This window comes from Corvus kubaryi, unplaced genomic scaffold (assembly GCF_017639235.1).
Source record: "Corvus kubaryi isolate FWS band 111438036 unplaced genomic scaffold, C.kubaryi_AGA036_p1.0 37270, whole genome shotgun sequence".
Taxonomy (NCBI): Eukaryota; Metazoa; Chordata; class Aves; order Passeriformes; family Corvidae; genus Corvus; species Corvus kubaryi.
The window spans coordinates 850,922-867,693 of record NW_024581083.1 but is presented as its reverse complement, the minus strand read 5'-3'; the positions used below and the strand labels follow the sequence as shown (position 1 = coordinate 867,693).

The window sequence follows — 16,772 nt, the reverse complement described above, 5'->3', positions numbered from 1 at the left end:
TCCCATTGGCGGGTGCGATCGCGGAGGGCGCTCCCATTGGCGGGTGCGATCGCGGCGGCCGCTCCCATTGGCGGAGGCGCCGCTGTTCCGCCCCCGCGGTGTTGTCCGCGCAGGGAAGATGGCGGCGGCCGCTGTGAAGAACATCGGGGGCGGGCTGGGCCGCGGGCTGAGGGAGCTCCGCATCCACCTGTGCCAGCGCTCCCCCGGCAGCCGCGGCGTCAGGTCAGCGCGGGGATGGGCCGGGACGGGGCCGGGTGGGCTCCTCGAGGGGAGCGAGACACCCCTGGGGTGACCCACGGGGACCCGCCGCTCCTCCTTCCCTCCGCAGGGAATTCATCGAGCAGCACTATGTGACCCTGAAGAAGGCAAATCCCAACTTCCCCATCCTGATCCGCGAGTGCTCCGGTGTCCAGCCCAAGCTGTGGGCTCGGTACGGTAAGTAGCGGGTGTCCGCCGGGAAACACCATGGAATTATCATGGAATGCTTTGGGTTTGAAGGGACCTTAGGGGCCATCAGTATTTATGGCAAGGATCAGAGGGAGGGAGTGGGCGGGGAAAGGATAGGCATGGGAAGATGGGGGTGGGGAGAATCACAGACTGCTTTGGGTTAGAAGGGATCTTAAAGCTCATCCAGTGCCACCCCCTGCCATGGGCAGGGACATCTCCCGCTAGACCCGATTGTTCCCAGCCCCGTCCAGCCTGGCCTTGGGCACTGCCAGGGCTGCGGCAGCCGCAGCTTCTCTGGGCAGCCTGTGCCAGGGCCTCAGCACCCTCCCAGGGAGGAATTTCAGCTGTGGGCTGCAGCAGAGGCTGCTCAAGGGTTACACGAGGGATGTCGATGGGGAAGGAGCAGCTGCCTTCGGGGCAGAGTGCGGGTTCACTGCAGGGAAGTGAGGGCCCAGTGCTCAGCAGGGGCTTTCCAGCCTCGGGCTGTGATCTCCCACCCCCACCCCATTCACTACACCAAAATGTGGTTGTTTTTCCTGCGTTCTCAGTGAAACACCAAGAAGGGAGCAGTAAAGCCCCTCTGGAAAGGCTTTATCTTCCTCAAAGGTCATCTGGGCTGGAAAAAATTAATTTAGAAACTTTTGAAGAGATGCAATGATTCTTTAAGCACAAGTTTCCCCGTGTGACCACAGGGACCAGGGGAGTCTCGGGTGTGTCTGGGTGTGACTCGCAGGGAGCCCCGGGTCAGCCCAGGCTGGGGCAGCTGTAGGAACAGAGTTTCCAGGCTGCTTTCCTGAGGGGAGCACCTTGCTGGGACCAGGCTGAGCGCCACAGGGTTGCTCTTGGATGTATCTCTGCCCAGCTGCTGCACAGCCAGAGCTAACAAAAGGAGACTGGGAAAAGTGTTGAGCTGCTTTGAGTTCTTTCCAAGGGAAAGGAGGAGAATAAGAAGGTGTAAATGATAACTTGGGCACATGGAGGGACACTGGGAAGTGGTGAGTGTGAAGGGGTGGTGATGGGAGCCTGGGCTGTGACACCAGTGCCCTTGCACCAGGGAAAGGACCCACACACCTGCCCGCTCTCACCCTCTCTGTTTTCCCACAGAGTTTGGGAAGGAGAAGAGCATCGCACTGAACAACCTAACTGTGGATGAAGTGGGCAAGGCCCTGGAGAGCGTTGTGAAAAGCCACGCGTGAGGACAGACAGGAAATACACACGTGCTGGAGACGTGACTGATCATCTTTAATGCCAAACATGTATCTTTAATTTATCAATTCATAAACACAATGTGCTTACCTGGAGCTTGGTGGTGGCTGAGAGCCCAAGGAATGGCTGATGCAGCCGTTCACCCCTCCCTGGCACAGGAGTGTGGCTGCAGCTCAGCTCTGCCCCTGCTCCAGGCTCTGGGGGGGCACCGTGCTGGTGGCTACGAGGCAGTGACAAGGACCAGCACCCCTGTGAGCCAGCACTGGCACATCAGAGTCCTGAGCAGCCCTTGGGAAGCCAGGCACAGGTTGGACAGACAGTTTATTCCCCTGGGAGTTCGGGGGAGGGTGGGGAGGGGGTGAGGCCTAGGAGAAGGCAGGCAGTGTTGCCTGACAGGCACTGGGGGTTCCTGGGGGCTGCCTGACCATGTCCAGCAGTGCCTGTGCCCGCTCCTGCAGCTCTGGGCTGCTCTGGTGCTGCTCCAGGGCCTGGTGCCCGCCGTGCCTGGTGAAATCAGCAGCAGCCTGTGCCAGAGGGAGGGTGAGAGTTGGCTGGGTGCTACAGCTGGTCATCTCTGCCCAAGCCACCACATCCCAGGGAAAGGGGCTGAAGGAATTCCCCAGAGCCCTCCCAGACACTACATTCCCGATCCAGGTAGATCCCACCATGCCTGTGGTTGGCTGGGAAGGACTTTAAAGCCCATCTCATCTCATCCCCACCCCCCTGTCCATGGGCAGGGACACCTTCCACCAGACCAGGTTGCTCCAAGCCCCGTCCTGCCTGGCCTTGAACAGCCAGGGATGGGGCAGCCACAGCTTCTCTGGGCACCCTGTGCCAGGGCCTCACCACCCTCACAGGGCAGAATTCCTTCCTGTGATCTGCAGCAAGTGAAGCAACCCCAGCAGGATCAAAAGAAAACTCAGGGTAGAAACAACCTGCCCAAACACCAGTCCTTGCCAATAAAAAAAGGAATTCACTGGAGAAACAAGAAGGGCTTTCACCCTGTGCATGACAGTGTCCCTTTGGGCGGGGGTCTGGGTGCTGAGGGGTGGGGGGTAGTGTGGCAGCCATTGAGGGCACTGTTATTTAAATTACAATAATCATTTCCCCTTCACAATAACAATAACCCCCACAATAATCATTCCCCATCCCCTTTACAATCCTGTTCCCAGAGCTCTCCCGGCTCTCACCTCCGGGCAGTGCAGGAAGAGGAGGTGCAGCAGCTCCAGGCACTGCCCCACGGCCTCGGGGTCGGGCAGTGCGAGGAGGGGCAGGAGCCAGGGCAGGAGGGGCTGGCACAGCAGCCGCTGGCACTGGAACGGTCCCTTCTCAGCAATGTTGCACAGCACTGTCAGGGCCTGTGTGAGGGACAGGGAGCAAACAGGGAATGCTGCATGGGCAGATTCCTGACAGGCTTGGGAGGGCTCTCAACAATTCCCCATGTCATGGAATTGTGGAATGGTTTGGGTTAGAAGGGACCTTACAGCCCATCCAGTTCCACCCCCTGCCGTGGGCAGGGATACCTTCCACTATCCCAGGTTGCTCCAAGCCCTGTCCAACCTGGCCTTGGACACTTCCAGGGATGGAGCAGCCACAGCTTCTCTGGGTGACCTGTGGCAGAGCCTTATCACTCACAGGGAAGAATTTCTTCCCAATATCCCATCTAACCCTGCCCTCTGTCAGTGTGAAGTCATTCCCTGTTGTCTTGTCACTCCGTGCCCTTGCCCAAAGTCCCTCCACCTTTTTTTTTTTGTCCTGCCGGGTGCTTGCCCATGGCCACCAAACCACTGGATTTGGAATGCCTTCTCCATGCCTATCCCAAGGCACTGTTCACCCCCATGCTAGGCAGACCCAGCCTTGCCACCCACCCCTGGCAGTGTCCCCTCCTCAATCCCCTAAAGCTTTGGGGTCTTTCAAAGGAGAGTGGCAGGAGCCTTCCCAGACCTTCTCCAGGGGCTGGCCCCAAGTTAACGTCTCCCTTGGGACCACTCTTATGCTGGGACAAGGCTCTGCCAAGGGTAAATAAAGCTGGAGCGGCTTCAGGGGAGGTGGCTGGTGACTGCCACAGCAGAGACCTTCTGCCAAGCTGTCACTGCTGCCCCATCCACCCTCCAACTCCAGCACTGTCAGTGTGGGATTCCTGTTCTGAAACTCCAGCGCTTCCCCACCATTCCCAATGCATGAGGCAAGGTTTACCAACACAGTGGCCATCTGGGAACACGTCAGGAGCTGCAGCAGGGCCGGGAGCAGGTCCAGGGAGAGCAGAGCAGAGCAGAAGAAGGGATCATCCGCTGGGGTGGGCAGAGAGGGAACGTGTGAATAAAACCAGGGCGAGTCCCAGCAGTGTCCAGCTGTGCCACCAGCCCCGTGGGACACTCACCTGTGAGGTTGTTGAGCAGCCACAGGCACTCCTGGACGAGGAAGGGGTGCTGCTGCAGGAAGCACTGCAGGATGAGGAAGAGGGCGATGAGCAGGCGCCCGTCCTGGCCCTGTCCCTGGCAGTCTGTCTGTGCCAGCAGGTTACTGAGACACCGCAGCACGGGGCACACGAGCTGTGACACAGGGACACACCAATCCCTTTAGCTGAACCATGCCCCCACAGCAATCCTGGGAACAGCCAGCACCCTGCCCACCTCTCACCAGCTCCAGGCCCTCGGGAGCGTCCTGGGGGATTTCAGAAGCCAGGTCGAGCAGGAGCGAGGTGAGGGCAGGCACGGCCCCCAGTGCCAGCAGCACCACGTTGTCTTTGTGCCTGCAAAGGGAGGGACAGTGCAGTGGCCTCGGAGCTTGGAGAGGGGAAACTGCCACAGCCCCTCACCAAACAGGGCCTGGAAATTCAGAGTACTCTCCTGAACCACCACAGGGCTTATTGCATGTTGGAACAGCGGCTTCTTTCACATTGGAGTAGCAGGGTTTCTATCTGAGCTTCTGAGCTTATGAGAAAGTTTAAAAGCCCATGAAGAACAGATTCACTGGAATTACCTGTGTGGGTCTGGAAACGACAGCCCTGACCCTTCATCTACACATTCCTTGGCTCCAGTGGCAGGCAGGGATTGCTGGCACAGCCCTGGGCCAACCCCCCCACAAGTGTGAGGATTCAGGGAGCCTGCCTTGAGAAGTGTGTGGGACAACTCCAGGCATAGGAAGCAATTTGGGGGCATTTCAGAGGACTAGAAGCAGCCTCCTCAGGTTTATCACCCATTACCAACCTGTAAAGGAGCTCAGTGATGCTGCAAACAGCACGTGTGCTCAGATAGGAGAGCAGGGATACCCAGGATGGCTGGGGAACTGCTTTCCCAAGGGAAAAGGGCAAGGGGAGGCAATCCAGGTCCTCTCGCAGGACCATGAGCCTTTGTGCCTCTGTTTGGCTGCCCCCAGGGAACTCAAATTGAGGAAAAAACTGCATTTACCTACAAATGATGTAGTGGAGACACCACGCAAACTCCACGGCCACTCCCATCCCAGCCTTGAGGCCGGAGCAAACCAGTTGGAGCATGTGCTGGGGGAGAACTGAGTCCAGGACCAGGCTGGGGTTAGAGAGCAGAGTTAATGGAGGCACAGGCTGGAGCACAGGCAGGACAGACACCAGCAGGGAGACACGAACCCTGGCCACTGAGCAGAGAGCTGCTGTACCCTGTACTGGGAACCACAGGGTCCAAATACACACCTGGAAGGGACTCTGAGCCAAGGGCTGCAGCCTTGGGCTCTCCCTGTCCATGGCAGGGCCTGGGGGCACTCAGGACACCTTCATTGCAGTCACATATTTGGCACTGGGGGCTGTCAAGCTGATCTTTTCCTTCGCAGGAGGAACACAGCCAGAATTCCATGTGAGCCAACCCAGCTCCATGCTGGCCTTTACTGAAATACCAGAGCTGTCTGCTCGGATGAGGCCGAGGGAAAGGAGCCAAGCCCCACTCCCTGATCTGCATCACAACTTCCACAGTTCTGGTAGGATTCTGCCCTGAACTATTAATGTCACTGGGATGGGGAAGGTGTCGTGTCCCCAGCACACAAATACCACACCAGGCCCCAGGGCCCATCCTGGTGCAGGGTTCAGAAGCTCAGACTCACGGGATGATCTCTGTGGGTGCTTCCTTGGCTTGGAGGAGCTGTGAGAGGACATAGCCCACACCTTCCAGCACCGCCTCGTGCGGGGACTGCAATCAAAGAGAACAGAGCTGATCCCTCCTGGCAGAGCCAGGGCCCCAGGGTGCCAAGCAAACCCACTGAGTGGCACAGCCCCGCTGTGCCTGGAGAAGAGGGGGCACAGAGGGCACCGGGAGGGACACAGGAACCTATGGCCACACCAGAGCTGAGCTGTCCCCCTCCCCACACTCACTGGGCTTACCCCAAGCGCAGCAATAGTACTGCTTTGAGCATTTGGACCTGCAAACCACAGCCGTGCTGGAGCCCGGCCAGGCAGAGGGGACAGGGCTCCCTGTGCTCCAGACTGTATCAGGCAGCCGCTGGATGGGGGAGATTCAGCTGGAGAAGAGCACAAGGTGGTGATCTGAGCCCCAAAAATGGAGTGCAGGGGAGCCCACAAGTGACCCTCAGGCTTGTGGGAACAGCTCCCTGCAGAGGGATCTGTGCCTGCAGACACAGCTGGGAGGAGGGCTGGTGACTCAGGACTGGCAGCCAGAAAAGTCTCTCTATGGCAGAGCAGAAGTGTGGCTGAGCTGCTTCACCCACCTGGATGCAGGATGCCAGCACTGGAATAATGCCCTGAGGCAGAAGTTGCTTCCTCACAGCCTCACTTTCTACTACAAGGTTCCCCAGTGTGTACAAACACAGCTCCTGCAACAACACAGCACAGCAGGCAGCTGACCCCGTGGGCAGCCAGCAAGGCCCCAGGTCCCACACCCTGCCCTGAGAGGGGCAGGAGCTGGCTTTGGAGGGGGAAACACAGATGGATGCTGCTGGACTCTCCAGCCACCCCATTCCCAGCTCTATCAGCTTCAGTTCGTTCTTCTTCTATCTGGCTGAGTTGGGATCTGATCACTCCCACTTTGGAGGTTTGTCAGGCTTCTAATTTTCAGGATGACATTTCCCTGAGCCCCCTCTGGTTCTCCTGGAGCCTGCCTGTGTGCTGCATTCAAATGGGATCAGCACCTGGGGGTCACTGCCCACCTGGCTCCTTAGCTCTGAGCCTGTCTGCTTCCCAATGGAGCAGCTGGAAAACACATGGACATCCCAGAGCTACTCCAACTGTGTGCTCCTTTCCCAGATCAAATTGCACAGCATGGAGCCACAGGCACTCTACTATCTACTCTTATCCTTTCTTTCTTTTCCTTATATATTTTCTTAAGTGATATCTTAATACTTGTATACTGTTTCATTTCTACAGATAACAACCAAAGTGGCTACATGCCTCCTTTCCATTGCAACCAAATCATTCTAAAATAAACCTGCCATATATATATGTACATAAATATGGGTCATGCAGTGTGGTTTCACTCTAATCCAACCCAAGGGATCTATGATTAACGAGAATTCAGTCACCCCACCTTCAGGGGCAGGCCGTAACACCTGGGCACTGGCAGCAGTCCTGCTCCAAGGGCAAAGTTGTGGTGCCAAAAGATGTTTGCTTCCAGAGGGCCCCTTCCCACCAGCACTCCCACGTGAGCCACGTTTGACCAGAAGAGGTCAACATCAACCACACCAAAGGATTCTCAGGTGCCAGAGCCCTGGCAAACGTGCACGTGGATCTCACCGTGAACTCCAGGCTGTGTCCTGACAGGTAGGTGAGCAGGTAGGAGGTGACAGGCAGACACGCCTCGGCCACCGCGGGGACACTGGAGTGGGACAGCTCGTGCAGGCAGCGGGCAGCCTCCAGCTGCAGGTCAGCCAGGCTGCTGGTGAAGAGCCCGGTGAGCGTCCGGATGCTGCCATCCAGCCTGGGGGATCCAAAGGCTGCTGTCAGCTCCCACCCAGGGCCACACACCAGCTCACCCACCCAACCACAGGGACACAGGGCCCCTCGGGACATGCCCTTGGTAACAGGCACACCACACCTGGGCTGACCTGACAAACTTCTGCTGGGTCTCCTCATTCTGCAGAGCCCAGCGGAGGCGGCCGAGCGATCGCTTCCTGTCCTCCGAACCCCTCTGCACACCCCTGAGCAGCTCCAGGACCTGCCCAAGGAATTAAAAGGTGGGTGGAGCTTCCAGCGCTGCCAGCATTAAGATTTCGCCCCATTAATCCTGGAGGCAAAGGAACTCAGGGCATGAAGATGGGCACAAGGAATCTTAACTGTGTCTGGCAGTGAATCAGAACCATTCCCAAACCCGCCCCCACCCAGCCTCCATATGCTGAATCTGGGGAAGATCCCTGGGGCCCCCATTGCCATGGAGAATGGCAGGTTCTTCACCTCATCCTCTGAGAGTGGGTCTGGCACGACGTCTGGTCTGTCCTGTCCACCCTCCTCGGCCGCGCTGTCCTCCCGCAGGAGCCGCTTGCTGACCAGCTGCTCCCGCCGCCGGGCCTTCCTGAGAGCTGCCATCGGATCGGGGCCCGTCACCACCTGCCCAGGGCAGGACGCTTCTCCATCCCACCCAAGAGCCTGATTCCTCCCTTAATGCAGGGAGGAACTGCCCATTCCTCCTTGTGCAAGCCTGGAAGGGATGCACGAGCAGGGACCGCACTTGGAGTTGGGGCTGAGGGTTGGGCGCACAAAGTGTGAAGCCACAGCTGGGATAATGGGCAGGAACACGGGACAGGGGCCCGAGGACCAGCTGGAGGGACCCGAGGCTGGATTTCACATAGGATCATAAAATCATTAAGGTTGGAAGAGATCTACAAGGTCATTAAGTCCAGCCTTCAACCGAACACCACCATGGCCACTAGGCCATGCCCCAAGTGCCCCACTACTTATTTCTGGAAAACACCTCCAGGAATGGTGACTCCACCACTGCCCTGGGCAGCCTGTTCCACTGCCTGACCACCCTTTTGGTTAAGAAATTTTCCTTAATATCCAACCTGAGCCTCCCCTGGCCCAGCCTGAGGCCGTTCCCTCTCCTCCTGTCCCTGTTCCCTGCGAGCAGAGCCCGACCCCCCCGGCTGCCCCCTCCTGTCAGGGACTTGTGCAGAGCCACAAGGTCCCCCCTGAGCCTCCTTTGTTCCAGGCTGAGACGTAGGCGAGACCTTGGAAAACCCAAACAGCGGGGGGGGTTGTTGAAGAAACGGGGATTTCATGGCAGAAACCCACGGGTTAAAATCCGAAGCTGTAAAACGCTTCCCCGAGCGGGCAGCGGTGCCGATCACCCCGCGCATCCCGCGATGCGCGACCGGGCGCGGCGGGGATGGGGCCGGGAAGGGCTGACCTGGGGGGTCCCTCCCACCCACGGGGAGCCCCGCAAACCCCCCGGCTGTCCCCGGTGTCCCCGGCCGGACCTGCCTCTCGCTCCCGCCGCCGCACCCGCAGCTCCTCCGCGCTGCGCCCGCCGCGCCGGCCCCGCCGCTGGCCCCACATGGCGGAGCAGGAGCAGGAGGAGGAGGAGGAGGAGGAGGAGGAGGGAAAGGCTGGTCCTGGGGCGGTCCCGGGGCGGGGAAAACCCAGTCCCGGCCCAACCTTCGCAGCCGAAGCGCCCAGCCCGCTTCGGGCACGGGCAGCTGTGCAGCTCCGGAGATGCGTGCTGGGTGTGCTGAGGGCAGAAAAAGCCCGCAGAGATTCACCAGGGATAAGAAACAAGGCGGCTCGGTGCCCCGGGACTTCCCACCGTGGTGATGGGGACCGCGGGGCAGAAGAGCTGGTGCTTCCCCAGGTGGGGGTTTGGGGAATTTGCCCCTGGAGAGCAGAAATTAAAGGTACCAGCCCCGGGCAGAGCTGCCGGGCTCGTCAAAAGGGGCCGGGAGGAGAGCTCAGAGGGCAGCTGTGATTTTTCCATCATGTACTCAGCAGCAGTTTCATGGAATTCCAGACCCATTTGGATGGGAAGGGACCTTAAAGCTCATCCAGTCCCACCTCCTGCCATGGCAGGGACACCTTCCGCTATCCCAGGTTGCTCCAAGCCCGGTCCAACCTCACCTTGGACACTTCCAGGGATGGACCAGCCACAGCTTCTCTGGGTACCCTGTGCCAGGGCCTCAGCACCTCGGATATTTCTTCCCAATATCCCATCTAACCCTTCTTCTGTCAGTTTGAAGCCATTCCCCCTTGTCCTGTTTCTCCAGGTCCCTGTCCAAAATCCCTCTCCTGGGAACCCCTTTAGGCACTGGAAGGTGCTTTAAGGTTTCCTCTGAGCCTTCTCCAGGATGAACACCCCCATCTCCCAGCCTGTCTCCAGAGGAGAGGGGCTCCAGCCCTTGGAGCATTTCCATGGTCTCCTCTAGACTAGCTCCACGTCCTTGTGCTGAGGAATTTCATGTAACCTGAGGATGTAGAAGAGGAATCATGGAATTGCTGAGCCCCTCTGCACAAGAGTCCCGGAGAGCAAGGGACGGGCAGCTCCCACCCCAGCTGTTGTGGCACCATTGTGTAGTGCCACATTACCCACAACAAACTGGGAGTTGCATTGTCCAGCCGTGCAGTTTTGTCACCTTTCTGAAGCTCTTTCTGAATCCAACACAGGCAGAGAAATCCCTGGGAAAGAAAAAAAATTCCTGAGAGATCATAGTATCACAGAGCCATTTAGGTTGGAAAAGATGATCTCCAAGATCATCGAGTCCAGCCTTTGACCCATCACCACCTCGTCAGCCAGAGCAGAGCACTCAGTGCCACATCCAGCTGTTCCTTGAACACTTCTGGCTCCTTCTGGTGAAGGAGTGCCCAGTGCAGCTTCGGGCTGCCTGGACAATGGATGGGAATTGTGCCATCCCCATCCTACATGGAACACAGGCACCTGGGCATGGTCTGGATGCCAGGTATGACAGTCCTGTACCCTTCTGCATTGCCTGCAGGGTGCTCAGCGCCCAACGGGCTCTGAGGCACAGCAATACCTCGCCTGATCCCGAGACTGCGTTTGGGGAATTCTTGCCCATATCCTGTTCCATCACCCTTCCTAGGAGAGTGAGCACCACCGGCACCCCGGCCGCAGTCTTCCCCAGCCCGCAATCGCAGGGAAGGGAAGCAGAAGTGACTTGGTTGGCTCCGGTCCTGCTCAGGAAGTCACGCCGTGGAGCCAGGGCTGTGCCCGGGATCCGGGCTCGAGGTGTCTGCCCAGCCCCGGGCGTGGGGACCCGACCGGGCAGCACCAGCTGCGGGAGCTCCAGCGGCAGCTGGAGCACAGCTGGAGCACCGAGGGCTCACCCGGCGGGAGGCTGGGCAGGGGCGGGTGCCGGACGGAGCTGAGCACTTGGAGCCTTTGGCACCTCGGGCCGAGATTTGGCAGCAGCAGCAGGAAGCAGCAAGGAATCATTTCGGTGTGAGCTGGCCGGTGAGTCACCGGACAAACTCATCCCGCTGCTGCTCCCCGCAGCGAGGGGCGCTTGGTGCAGGTGCTGGAGGAGAGCTTCTGCCCGGGAGGCTGGTGCAGCCCCGCGAAGGCACGGACAGGTAGGGAGAGCTCCGTCCTCGGTGGGCTTTGGGATGTGGCCAGAGAAAGCGGTGGCTGATCAGGGCTGGTGCCAGCGACAGATCTGCCCGGAGCAGGAGGCTGGACTGGGGACCCCCAACGACCCCCAGCCACCCAGCAGAACTGAGTCAGCACATTTTTAGGAGCCTTTAATTTTTGCTTGCTGCTTCTTTTGCAATCAAAAAGATTTTTTTTTTTTTTTGTCTGATCAGAGATCAGACTCTCTTAGCTGACCAGCATCTGGTGCTGACAGGGATGTGTTCAGACCGTCAGGGGTCATTTTCTACCACCCCTTTGGGGCCTGGTGATGAATCAAATCATAGGGTAAGGAAGGAGAAAACATGAAGCCCTCTGTTGCAATTTCCTGCCCCATATTACAGAGGAACAAACAGAGCTGGGGCTCTCTCCGTGGTCTCTGGTGGCTACAGACTGGCTTTGCTGTCTGTAACTCCGCATTCGTAGTTTCTCCTCTTTCCGTGGCATTTCCTGAAGTGCGAGCCTGCAGCAAGGCAGCCCGGGCAGGACAGTGCAGAGCCTTGGGAGACTCCCTGCTGAGGAATGGGTGGCACAGGTGCAGCTCCTGGGCGTTTGGCCGCTGGCCTGAGCACTGCCCGAGTCGTGGCTCAGTGGCCAGGCAGGTGCAGGAGGGATGAGGGCAGTGCCCTGTCCCCGAGGGTGGCTCTGCAGGGCTCAACCTGCCCGAGCCATCCCTCCAGTCTGGGTCAGAGTGGTCCCCTCAGCTGCCATTCACCATTCCTCCTCCAGTTTTTAGGTTGTTCACCATGAGTGTGGCTGTGCTCCTGTTCCTGGGGCTGGGGCTGCTGGAGGCAGAAGGCAGAAGGAACCGGTGTTTCTTCAACCGCACTCAGGAGTACTGCAAGTGCTACAACCTGTCCGAGGAAACCATCGGCAGCATCATCCAGTGCCTCCCAGCAACTGTGGTGGAGTTTCAGGGTGGAGACCTGGAGAAATACATAGCCTTCCCCATCGGGGACCTGGACTCCTCCGCCATTGAAACTCTGGACTCCCTTACCATCCAGAAAATAATAATTGGAAATGTCCTGGTGCCTGAGATACTCCTTGCCCGTGTGCTGAGGTTCTTCTCCTACACCCACGTGCAGGAGCTGGCCTTTGAGAGCTGCATTTTCCAGGGGACAGGCAACTGGAGTGACATGGATGGCCAGAACTTGCCCATACTGTCCCTGAGCTTCCACAACGTGACATCTGCCCCACTGACAGGCCAGGAACAGGCCTTCTCCAGCCTGAGCAGCTGGCTGGGGACCCTGGAGGAGCTGGCTGTCACCGGCTCCCGCATCACCAGCCTGCCCTGTGCCATCGGGAGGGTGTTCAGAACTCTGCACTCCCTGGACCTGGCACAGAACAGCCTCGGGGATGGAAGCCTGAGCCCCGCCTTCTGCCAGGGAGCTTTCCCTCAGCTCCAGGAGCTGAGCCTGCGCCACAACAACCTGAGGTCCTACCACAGCACGTGCAAGGGCGTGGAGCTGCTGCTGGAGCTCCAGCACCTCGATCTCAGCCACAACGAGCTCACGGCAGACCCATCCCCCTCGTGCCAGTGGCCAGCATCCCTCCGGCATTTTAACCTGTCCAGCACTGGCTTGGATGAAGTGCCGACACCGCTGCCTCCCAAGCTCGAGGTGTTGGACGTGAGCCACAACCACCTCCATGCTGTTGACATCTCCCTCAGCTCCCTGAAGAAGCTCTTCCTGGACCAAAACCTGTTGCAGGCTGTCCCCTCCATCAGGAATTACCCCATGCTGGACACCCTTCACCTGGACAACAACTCCATTACAGAGCTGCCAAGGGATGAGGTGAAGCTCCTGGGGCGCCTGCAGGACGTGGCTGTGGCTGACAACCCCTTCAGCTGCTCGTGCTCTGGGGCCGGGGCGCTGCAGGCGCTGGCAGCCGCGGGGCACCTGGGGCAGGGCTGGCCCGGGGACTACAGGTGCCACTCGCCAGCTCAGTACCAGAGCTGGCCGGTGGCACAGGTGCCGGTGTCGGTGCTGCACTGTGACCCTGCCGCCGTGGTGGCCCCAATCTGCGTCACGCTTGCCCTGCTCGGCCTGGCCGGAGCTGTCTATGTGGCCAGGGCCAGGCCCTGCCGCAGAGCCTGAGGGGTACCTGGACCCTTCCCACCGGTGCTTCCCCACAGGAGCTCTGTGGGAAGGCTCACAGGCCCCCCTTCTGCTGAGGGGCCCTTGGTGTCCCCAGTGTGGGCTCTCCTGTGGAGCACAGGGCTGTCTGCAGGATGATCCCACTGTGCCTGTGCCCAGCCAAGTGCTGGGGCACCCCTCACTTCGAGCCCAGGCTGTGCTCTGACCCAGAGCCGCACCCTCCCGCAGGGGATTTCCATGTGGCCAACTCCAACTCCCCAAGCCCCGACATGCCCCCATCGTCCCTGCCATGTCCCCTGCCCTGGGCAAGGGGAGTTCAGCTCCATCATATTCCCACCGGTAGCACTCAGATGCCCCAAGCCTGGCTGGGATCTGCTGGTCCCTGCCCAGAGCCCCCCCCCAGCCCACCCAGCCTTGGAGCCTCCATGGCCCCTGTGCTGATCCTCCCTCTCCTCACCTGCAGCTGTGGCTGGGCCAGGATGTCAGGTTTGGCAGGAGGCTGCTTGGCTGCTTTTCAGCCTAAGAGAACAACCACGAAAGACAGGAAAATGACTAAATTAAACACCCCTGCACACAAATGCTAATGAGCAGGAGCAGCTCCTTAGACCTCGACCTGAGGCACTGGTGGATGAGTCCAAGTGGGATCTTGAGGAGGTTCATCCAGAAACTTTTTTAAGTGATAGGAAGAAAATGTGTTTATTCTGGTTCTGGGTTATTCAGAGAATATCTCATAGTAAGGAGAAAGTGGATTATGGGATGCTGGGGGAGAGCCCGGGAATGCAGGACTAGGGAATATTCAAAGGAAGGGGATGGGTGGGGAAGGGACAGGCATGGGAAAATGGGGATGGGGGAGAATCATAGAATCACAGAATAGTTTCAGTTGGAAGGTACCTTAAAGATCATCTCATTCCACCCCCTGCCATGGGCAGGGACACCTTCCACTAGCCCAGCTTGCTCCAAGCCCTGTCCAAGCCCTTGGACACTTCCAAGGATGGAGCAACCACAGCTTCTCTGGGCAGCCTGTGCCAGGGCCTCCCCACCCTCACAGGGAAGAATTTCTCTCCAATATCCCACCTAACCCTGCCATCTGTCAGTGTGAAGCCATTCCCCCTTGTCCTGTCACTCCATGCCCTTGTAAAAAGAAGGGAGTGGTGGCAGGCAGGCAGTGCTCCCCTGGCCAAGCCCTGCTCTTCTTCCCCAGGGCCTGTTGTGCCTCTACATTAAAGTCTCTGCCTGGGTGTTTCCTGTGTCTCTCCCTCGCTCTGTTTGGGCACAGGTAAACATGACCTGCAGGCAAACACAGCCTGGGCTGGCTGGGCGTGGGGGAAAACAGTGTGGGAAGGAGCAAGGCTGGAGCTGGAGAGCGGCTGAACAGGGCACGGGGTCCAGGCGTGGATGGTGACGGACTCGGGGGCTGCTGCTGCCCAGGGGCCCCCGGGTGTGTCCCTGCCCGGGCTCGAGGGGCTCTGGGGCTGTGCCACCAGCCCTGAGCAGCTGGAGGGGAGGCTGGGGCCGTGCCCTGGGCTCTGGGAGGGTGGTTGGTGGTTCAGGTGTTGGCGAGGGCCCCGCTCTGCTGGTGTTAACCAGGGCTGTTCAACAGGGTGTCCCTGCACCTTGGGGATCCTGGGCTGGCTGGACATGGAACAGGGAGCAGCAGCTGCTGGCTGATGGATGAGGAAGGAGAAATCACTGTCTCCTGAATCCTAGGCTTTGCTATCCCTTGGGAGCACCCACAAGGGGCCGTCTGCCCGGTCAGGGCCAGGCCCCGCCACAGGGCATGAGGGGGATGTGTGGCCATTCCCACCGCTGCTGCCCCATGGGTGCTCTGTGGGAAGGCTCACAAGACCCCCACGTGCTGGTGAGGGGCTCTTGGAGTCCCCAGTCTGGGCTCCCCTATGGAGCAGAGCTTTCCCCAGCATTATCCCACTGTGCTGTGCCCAGCCAAGTGCTGGGGAACCTCTCAAGGCCCCGTGCCATGATCTGTCCCAGGGCTCCACCCTCCCAAAGGGTTTTCCCTCTGGCCAGCTCCAACTCCCCAAGCCCCAGGATGCCCCCATTGTCCCTGCCATGTGACCTGCCCTGCTCCTGACGGACCCCCCAATGCTGCCTGTTCCATCTGCGTCCAGCTGGGATCAGCCTTACACCTGAGGCACGGGTGAGGTGGTTTTGGCAGGGCAGGGTCTCATTCCATACAGGGAACAGGCAGTCAGAGGGACATGTGTGCATCTGCTTCTCCTGGTCTTGTCCAAAAGCAGGGCAGGGGCTGTCCTGGCCCCTCTCTCCTGGCCCCCACCATCTGCATTTCCACGGACAGTGGAGATCCTCAGCACTGGCATTTCCTTCTGCCCTCTCTTGCTGTGACTGCTCTCCAGCGATTCTGTGGTCACTTCTTGTGACAGTGTGTATGGTGGTCCAATGTCCCTCATCTCCCAGCCATGGCTGACAGACATGTCCCTCCTGAAGCCAGGAGCACCCCAGTGATGGGAGAGGCTCCAGGTACCACCCTGCCCTCTGTGGTCCTACTGATTCCTTGGCCAGCAGGGCTCAGCCCCTGGAGCAGGGTACCTCCAGGCTGGCTCTGGCTCTGCCCACATCCATCAATAATGCAGGAGAACCGGATCCCTGCGTAACCCCATCCCTGGCCCGGGCAAACAGCAGCTCACGGGCAGTTGCTGCCACACTGGCCATGGACGAGGTGAGTGCCATGGTGGGGACAGCCCAGGCTGGCTTGGAGGGATCTGTCAGGGGCTGCCCAGCTCCTTGGGGGCTCATCCAGCTCCTGGTGGCTGCTGAGGTTGTGGCTCCTTCCCCCTCTGTCCCGGCAGGCCCAGCAGGATGTCAGTGTGCGAGCAGCTCTGGGACTCCACCAGGTAGCAGGTAGAGCTCAGGACACCCCAGAGCCTTCACCTGAACCCCCATGCCAGGGGAACAGGGGGACAGGGCAGCAGCCACAGCCGTGGTGGCACTGGGACCACTGGCCAAGCCATGGGCCTGGTCTGGGCAGTGCTGACAGGGACGGGGTGTCCTCCCCATCCTGGTGGCTCTGAGTCATAGCAGGAGGGCTTGGGAATGATGTGAAGCCCTGGGATGTGGCTCCAGGCTGCAAGGGGGCAGGACAGGGCTGGGGCAGGTGGGGGTGACCCCTCACCCCATCCCACACTCGGTGTTTTCAGGGCCAGGGGAAAGCTGGGTGGACAGCAGCAAGGACCTCCTACAGCTCCTCTTTGCTGGGAAGGAGCCTCAGGTGAGAGCTGTAGGGCAGGGACATCCAGGGCACGAGGGTCCCTGGGGAACCAGGTGGGAGCAGGGGCTCTGTCCCACTGCCTGCCATGCCTGGGACCCTGAGAGGAGCTGAGCTCTTGGGCTGATCCTGCCCTACACCCCTATGGGCCCCTCCCTTGTAGGGGACTCCTGGGGCTTCCCAGAGAGCAGGGGAAGGGAGGGGGGTCTCCCCTCACCCCTGCCCGTGCCAGGC

The 16,772-nt window shown here is 59.5% G+C and overlaps 3 protein-coding genes across 4 annotated transcripts; 2 read left to right on the top strand and 1 right to left on the bottom strand.

Annotated features, from left to right (window-relative positions):
- The first annotated feature begins 72 nt into the window (after positions 1 to 72).
- NDUFA2 (NADH:ubiquinone oxidoreductase subunit A2) lies at positions 73 to 1,748 on the top strand. Its single transcript, XM_042025368.1, has 3 exons — positions 73 to 222; positions 329 to 435; positions 1,552 to 1,748. Exons 1-3 carry the CDS (start codon positions 119 to 121, stop codon positions 1,641 to 1,643), a joined length of 303 nt encoding a protein of 100 aa, XP_041881302.1. The 5' UTR covers positions 73 to 118; the 3' UTR covers positions 1,644 to 1,748.
- TMCO6 (transmembrane and coiled-coil domains 6) lies at positions 1,669 to 9,124 on the bottom strand. Its single transcript, XM_042025367.1, has 12 exons — positions 9,046 to 9,124; positions 8,024 to 8,148; positions 7,678 to 7,787; positions 7,367 to 7,550; positions 6,346 to 6,450; positions 5,725 to 5,810; positions 5,064 to 5,180; positions 4,294 to 4,405; positions 4,034 to 4,205; positions 3,850 to 3,944; positions 2,844 to 3,011; positions 1,669 to 2,177 (listed from the first exon to the last, which is right to left on the bottom strand). Exons 1-12 carry the CDS (start codon positions 9,122 to 9,124, stop codon positions 2,019 to 2,021), a joined length of 1,512 nt encoding a protein of 503 aa, XP_041881301.1. The 3' UTR covers positions 1,669 to 2,018.
- Positions 9,125 to 10,720: 1,596 nt separating this feature from the next.
- Positions 10,721 to 14,225, top strand: CD14 (CD14 molecule). Of its 2 annotated transcripts, none has more exons than XM_042025366.1 (2): positions 10,721 to 11,027; positions 11,931 to 14,225. In XM_042025366.1, the coding sequence occupies exon 2, from the start codon at positions 11,948 to 11,950 to the stop codon at positions 13,295 to 13,297; it is 1,350 nt and encodes a 449-aa protein (XP_041881300.1). In that variant the 5' UTR covers positions 10,721 to 11,027; positions 11,931 to 11,947; the 3' UTR covers positions 13,298 to 14,225. The 2 variants fall into 2 exon arrangements, with proteins under 2 accessions (XP_041881300.1, XP_041881299.1); XM_042025365.1 differs by having other exon boundaries at positions 10,722 to 11,146.
- The last annotated feature ends 2,547 nt before the right edge of the window (positions 14,226 to 16,772 follow it).